Below are 7,651 nucleotides of genomic sequence, written 5' to 3'. Positions count from 1 at the left end.
GGTAATAAAAGTAATCTTTTATACCACCCACTTATTTGCCATTCCTAGCACTCTTTAGTTTTTACTTTCTGTAGATTTGGTTTTCCATCAGATCTCATCCCTCCATCTCATCCCTCCATCCCAGTCTGAAAAATGCCTTTAATATTTTTGGTTTTGCAGGTCTACTGGATCCAATTTGTTATCGTGTTTGCATTATCAGGACAATGTCTTTATTTCACTCAATTTGTAAGGGATATTTTCTCCAGATATAGAATTCTGAGGATTTTTTTCCCCAGCATTTTAGAGACATTTCTATTGTCTTCTGACATCCACTGTTTCTGATGAGGACTCAGCAAACATTCTTATTTTTCACTTTAGAGTTATGTGACCTTTTTGTCTTCTGGCTATTTTCAAAAATGCTTAAGTACAGCATTCTTGGTATTTATCTTTCATTGAATTCAGTGATTTTCTTGGATTTGCAAATCAACATTTTTTATCAAATTTGGAGAAATTTGGCATTATTAATTGTATGGTTCTGCCCCAGTCTTTCTTTCTTTCTAGCACACCTATAACACATATTTTAAACAAGTTGATATTATTCATGTGTCCCTGAGGTTCTGCTCCTCCATCTTTCCTTTACCATCTCCCATCTGCTGTGAAGCCTATCCAATGAATTTTTCACTTCAGTTACAGTACTTTCCTATTTGATTCTTTTTTATGGTTTTCATTTCTCAAATGCCTAATCTGTTGGCTCAATCAGACTACATTTTAATTCTATAAATATATGTCGTTTAACTATTTTAAAGTCTTTGCTAAATACAACATTTGAGTCACATTACATTCTGCTTCTGTTTACTATTACCTTTTTATTGACTACGGATCCTATTTTCCTGTTATCTTTCAGTGTCTGGTAATTTTTTAATTGTGTACTGGACATTGATAGTGATACATTATAATGATTCTGGATTCTGTTATCTTCTATTGGTTCTTGTTCTGAAAGGCAGTTCAATTACTGGCTAAGACCTTTAAATTGTGTAGGTTTGATTTTATGCTTTGATATGGAGGATATGTGGAAACCCAAGACATTTCCCAAGCACTCCACCTTGGCAGAATCCAACCTTCAATGTCCATCTCCCCAGCAGATTTTGTCAGAGTTTGGTTTTAGGCTTTGTTAGGGTGAATATAGAGCAGAGGTGTTCAGCTGGAGATGATTTTCTCTCCAAGTGACATTTGGTAATATCTGAAGATGTTCTGGGTTGTCAAAACAGAGAATAAATGGGGAGCTACTGGCATTTAATTTAATTTTAATGAAAGTCACTTTCATCACTATTTGATGTCTAATATCTCTGCTAAGTTCCTTTCTGGGTGAGCGTAACATAATCATGCTCTGAGGATACTATTTCTGACAAGAGGATTTGTAACATCACATTGCAAGGAAATGAGAATTTGTGGCCATTTTTACAACACAGCCACCTCTGCTTTTAATGCTAAAAATTTTTAGTTCATATCAGTTTTTCAGTGTAAATCTTTACTTTTTTATTCATTGAGCATAAGTGTGGAATTGCTAAAAGTACATCGTATTTTCATTATGATGTGTATTTGATATTTGTAAGTGACTTTGTTCAATATCAGATTCTTAAATTCAAAAGACAGCTCAATCTGATGATACAAAAAGGTATATACATACCAGCCATATGCCTGAAAAATTACCTGATCAGGAATTAACTTATGTATATGGATGTGAATAATTCTGTTAGCATGGAAACCTGACCCTTTGCTTTACATTTCATTAACATCTTTATATTTTCATCCATACTATTGGTTTCTCTTAATAAGGGAATTTAAAGACAGCATCTTATAATCCGAGAGCCAATGTATAAATAATGAATTTAGTGAAAGGCTGAAGACAAAAACATCTAACTTTCCCAAAGGAGCTTTATAATGAGATTACACCATCTGCTGGAATCAGAATATATCAGGACCCATTATAAGTATGTTTTGTCTCAAGCTCCACTTAGTCTTGTTGTTTTATACCTCTGAGCCTGCTCAATCCATGAAGTGAGTTCTCTTTCTCTCTCCCTCTTTCCATTTTCACAATGTAGTACATAATTAAAACTCTTATCCTCACTCTAGAAATTATACTTCATTACTTGGTTTGGAAACTTCTGCCTAGGAAAACGTAAGTGTTGTGGTATATTAGAAAATCAAGACATTCTGATATGAATACATAAAGAATAACAATATAAATGAGCCAAATATTTGGCATAAACAATATGAAATGAAATCTGTTTTCTTTAGAAAGATTATAAAATTAATACTTGTAGACTTCATATTGATTATCCAGTTACTTTTATTGATCTTACAGGCAGAATAGTATCTTGATCTATTACATTCAACAACACCAAAATATCTACAACTCTGGCATCAATATCAATAATTACTTAAAATCAAGCAAACATTTACAACTATCTGCAATTAAGGGAAATCGATTCAAAAGACATGTAATTGCAACAACAATAAAATAGTATTTATGTATTAAGACATATATAGCCAACCTAAATTTAGTACCTCAGGCATTTTTATAATTTTGATATTTATACAAATTTTGGAACTGAGGAGCACACTGGCCTGTCACCAATGATCATGAAAAAAAATAGACAAAAATGCTTATTTTGCTAACAGTATATGTTTAGCTCTTTAGCCTGACATTGTGTGATACTGTTATCCCTTCCAAAGCATTAGAAATCAATACTACATGTGCCTCAAGCATTTTTACAGATGAAGGATCTGATCAAGATGCCCTCATTTCGTCATTAATGTTTATCTTCACTTGAGCCATTTTAGAAGGCTTGCCGAACCTAATGCCCAATCTCAGACTACTGTGTGAACAGCGACATCTAGTGGGCATTATGACCCTAAACATCTTATAAGTCTAAATGCCACAGAGGGGAGGGGGTGGGGGAATGAGATAGGCTGGTGACCGGTAGTAAGGAGGGCACGTATTGCATGGTGCACTGGGTGTTATACACAACTAATGAATCCTCGAACTTTACATCAAAAACCAGGGATGTACTGTATGATGACTAATATAATTTAAAAAATATTAAAAATAAAAAATAAATGCAAGGGTATCTATCCATGAAACAAGTGAAATTACTACGATGCATCTTTAATATTGACACAAGCGTATTTCCAATGAAACTGTATCATAAAATTATACTTCCCAGTAGACTTTCTCTGACTCGGTAATAAAATAAATTTAAGCAAAGCCAGCACCGGGCTTCTAATCTTTATTCTTAATCAACAACCTTTACATAGGTAAATACCCTTTGTAGATTTTTATAAAAATCCCATTTTGTTCTCTTCATGTGGAATTCTTGCTTCTAACAGGGTGCTATAAAGATCTCTGAACCACAATGAACTACTAAACAATCAGTTTTGTGGCTCCTTTAGGAACATGAATTGGAATGTCCCAGCAACAAACAAATCCAGGCAGTCTCTAGGACAACGCACTGAGGGGCAATATTAAGACATTAGAAAAGCTGCCAGTCTGTTAATTATTGTTGTATTGAGTATACACTGAGATGTTATTAATTTTTGTAAACAAGGAACATCCATTTCAAGATTTTCTAAAACAACTGATTTATGAAATGGAATTATAGACTCATTTTACCATCAAAAAGTCATTTCCTAAGTATGACTGTTTCCTGTTAATGAAAAAGTCAGTACATTCTTTGGCTGTTTTGCATAGCCAATCTGAGGCAATTCAAACAAGCTTTTGTTGTTTGCTGGAACCTTAGCTCATCATTCTCTATATATACTTCCAGCCAGAGACTTAAACTATCCCCCAAATCCCTTCAGGCCAGCTCCAGGGAAACTGTATCTTCCTGTCACCATGAAAATTTTTTCCTGAGTACATGATGCAGTTCCGTGGTTGTTCATGAGACACACTGGGATTGTCCCTTCCAGATGGACTGAGGTACCCCCTGAAATGCCTAGACATACATAAATGAATACAAGTGGACATCACTATCAACTTATTTCATTTACCCTAAATTAATTTCCATGGGCTAAGACTGGACCTTTCTTTCTCTCTTTAACATTTTAAGGCCTTGCTCATGACAATAAACAGATGCAAGGTCTAGGCAACAGGTTTTTTTTTTAAACACACCAGCCTCTTCAAATACAGAATGGGCATATTTAATACTTCCAGATCATTAAAATGCCCACTACCCAGTCACATGCCATGTTAGTGATTAGCTGGGACATTCACCTGACTTCCATTTGTGTGCTAAAAAGAGCTATAGAAGTCAAGAGCCCCAGTGACTGGACACAACAGTCCAAAGGAGTGATATCTCACAGGCACCATCCAATTGGGGAACTGTGAGGAAAAGAAAGGAACCATTTTATAGCATTTAAGATTTTCACGTAAAAATGCTAGGCAGACATGTTCCAGTGGGCATTTCACACCCACATATATTAGTGGCTAATCTTATTAAAACAATGAGTGTGATTCATACGCATCTAAAATTAATACTAAGGTCAGATGAGGTGCTGTAAGTGTAAAGTCCAGAGTTTTCTCCAGCCGACTCCCACCAGTAACTCCCTAGTCCCCTTCCCAAGGTCTTGAGTATAGGAAGATATGCAGGAAGTGGCCACAAGTAGTCTAATGTTTACTAAGGGGACAGGAGGCCATGAGTGGCATTGGAGGCACCTGGAGGTTGCCTTCTACTGCTCTTCACTACATAGACTTCATTTTCCCTCTTTTCCGCCTCCCTGTTCCCTTTGTCTCTCTTATTTCTGCCTGAGTCTAACAATGATCATGTGAAGCACTGTTGTGCCCTGCTGCTGTCTGAACCCAGGTTGTGAAACAAGGATGATTTCTGAATTCCAGTGGAAAATGTTGCTAACTGCTCAACACTCAGCACATCCAAATTGTCTCAGATGCAGAGCTATGGCAATCACAGATTATTACTGTCTGCTCATAGTAAGAGCCTCCTCCCAAAAAAATAATTCAGAACTTGAACTGGCATTCTGAGTTAAAGGTCTAATTCTCTGTCAGCATTTACATATCTTGACCTTGCACATGTTTTAAGGATGGATTAGTTCAGGTTTGCAAATAAGTAATCTCAAAGTTACCAGCCCACAAAAACATTTTCATTACCTCCTCTCCCCACAAAACTACCCAAAGAGTAAAGTAAATTATACTTTTTACTAATTGCCCAGGGTCATTCTTCACTGGGCCTGGAAGAGTATACAAAGGGTCTAGCTGAATGGCTGGATGAGTTGCCACCACCAGATCCCTACAAGCCTAGAAATAATTTGGTCTGGGTCTAAGTGCTAAAATCATGCTGCCAAGTCTCTTTCTGAAAAGCATAAAAGCAAAATATCCCATTCCTGCAAGCAAACCAACCACAAGGGTAGTGCCAAGAACTTTTGGGGCCCTTTTCTTGGCCACCCGGAACGCTGTTGGCAGCACTGCAGAGATTAATATATTGTTGACGTGTCCTAAAACCTTGTTAAATGTTTTTCTCTTCAAGACACGTTCGTAATAGGTTTCCAAGTTTGGTCGCTTTCCATTCCCCCAGTTTCTCCGTGCAAACCCCAGGAACTTCAGTCGATGCAATGTGACAGCAAGAGAGACGTCTGCCAGGGTGAAGGATTCTCCGCAGAGCCAAGGCTGGCGGCCCTCTTCTAATCAGAGAGAGGGACACAGAGAATTAGGGGCAAGAGCTATACAGATAGACTCTAGCTGGCATCTTTTGTCTTGGTCTTGAGGGAAAGTGTGAGTACAGCAAAGGATGAAGGCCATGGTACATTTTCTTGACAATCACACTCAGTGAGTAATTTTATCCTAAGGCAAAGTCCATGCCAATGTATCCCAAGCTAAGGGAGATTTGATTGGTATCTGTCAGCCACCTACATCCCTGGGTGAAACTGGAGCCACCTGAGCTCAAAGCCGGTCTTTGATATTAAAAAGGATTCTGAGGAGAATTCAAACAACAAGCCAGAGGAGTCAACAGATTTTTCCTCCTGGCTTAGGAAAACAGCAGGTGAGCTTTAGGAAAATCTGTAAAATTGGGCCTGAAATGTCACTCAGTGATTGCTGCTACTAGTTACTTATGTAAAGCAGAAGAAAGTTCCTATTGTGAAGCTAGTTTCATGTAACATGGTCTTCGACTTTGTTGCTAATTAGAATAGCACAAATGGTCCACGTGCATGCACTTGGGCAATGGCTGGATCATGCAGTTAGGTTCACAGGTACAATACAGGGATGCTCACCAGCCAGCCTGCAGATACACACAGGCCAGCCCCCATTTTATACTTCGGATTGGAAGTATTCTCCCTGCCTAGGGAAAAAACTAGAGGGAGCTTTCAAGCAGTTACTCAGGTTATTCAACCAAATGAACTACTGTAATTACAAATGTGTCAAATGGGCTAAGTAGGAATCTCTCAATCCTCCACCAGTCACATTTCACATAGATACAGACTGGGTTACCATTAGACACCTGCATTTTGCTAAGTTCAGTATTATTATTGCCATGATAATTTAAACTGCCTGTGAATAAAAATAAAAAACAGACTACAGGATGTTTTTGATAAAAATCTAAGAATATTCCCATAAATATGCCTGGTATCCAGCAAAAGAGAAAAAAAAAAACACACAAATGAGAACCTACCTGGGGTTTCTTCATTTCTTCTTTGCAACTCAGTTTCAACCTGATCCAAGACTTTCTCCAATTCATCAAGAATTTTCTTCAAATATTTGACATTGTCATGGTCAAGCAGCTTTGACTAATTAGCAAAAATAACTAAATAGGTTATTTATGCCTGCAAAAAACAATCAATACAGAGCAAAATAGATATAAACTATTCCAGAGTTGGAGCCTGTTTACCCAGGGCAATGAGGAGATACAGAATAATGTTAAAGCCAAAGCAAACCTGAGGGAAAATGCTCTGGCTGTGAGAATACTCCATGCGCCAGACCCACTGGTCTGCCAGCAACTCCTGTGGGACCAGATGACCAGAGATGCCCAAGAATACGGGGGGCACAAAGAGGCTCCTCTCAACCCTCAATGAATGAATGGAACTTCAGCAACTTTCGAGGAATGAATAACTGAAGGGTCAGGCCTGACGGAGAAATCTGAACGCAGTGAGTTAAAGACCAAGTAGAAAGGAAGGAGTGCTGGGTGTGCAGGCATTTCTTTTGAGCAGCTCATTTAGCTAAGATAAAGGAAAATGGGAAGTTGAGGAGGGTGGGGACTGTTGATGTTTGCTACATTTTTAATCTGGGGGAAGCTTGCATTTGTTCTTGAGCCCTGAGGAAAGAATCACCAGAAAGAGAAAGGTTGACTGTTCACAGATAAGCAAAGTCCTGCTCCTTAGGAGGCAGGCAAGTCAAAATGGATTAACTCAAAATGGATTAAAGACATAAACAGAAGACCTAAAACCATAAAGCTCCTGGAAGAAAACAGAAGTGGTAAGCTTCATGATGTAGGTCTTGGCAGTAATTTTTAGAATCTGACACCAAAAACAAAAGCAACAAAAGCAAAAGTAAACAAGTGGAACTACATCGAACTAAAAAGTTTCTGCACAACAGAAAAAACCAAAAACAAAATGAAAAGGCAACCTATTAAATAGGAGAAAATACTTGCAAATTATGTATCTGATA

General features: G+C 37.7%; 1 protein-coding gene across 4 annotated transcripts in view; it reads right to left on the bottom strand.

The window, feature by feature from the left end:
• Positions 1–2,311: 2,311 nt before the first annotated feature.
• GDAP1 (ganglioside induced differentiation associated protein 1) overlaps positions 2,312–7,651 on the bottom strand; it is a 44,629-nt gene continuing 39,289 nt past the window's right edge. For all 4 annotated transcript variants that reach the window (XM_044382742.3, XM_044382744.3, XM_044382745.3 and 1 more), the window contains 2 exons: positions 6,660–6,774; positions 2,312–5,673 (listed from right to left, as the gene is read on the bottom strand). In XM_044382742.3, the coding sequence (XP_044238677.1) occupies positions 5,291–5,673; positions 6,660–6,774 (498 nt within the window). In that variant the 3' untranslated portion in view covers positions 2,312–5,290. The remainder of the gene's footprint in view (positions 5,674–6,659; positions 6,775–7,651) is intronic.

This window comes from Ursus arctos, unplaced genomic scaffold, assembly GCF_023065955.2.
Source record: "Ursus arctos isolate Adak ecotype North America unplaced genomic scaffold, UrsArc2.0 scaffold_6, whole genome shotgun sequence".
NCBI classification, from domain to species: domain Eukaryota; kingdom Metazoa; phylum Chordata; class Mammalia; order Carnivora; family Ursidae; genus Ursus; species Ursus arctos.
The sequence above is the reverse complement of the archived record's forward strand: the minus strand, read 5'-3'. Positions and strand labels throughout refer to the sequence as shown.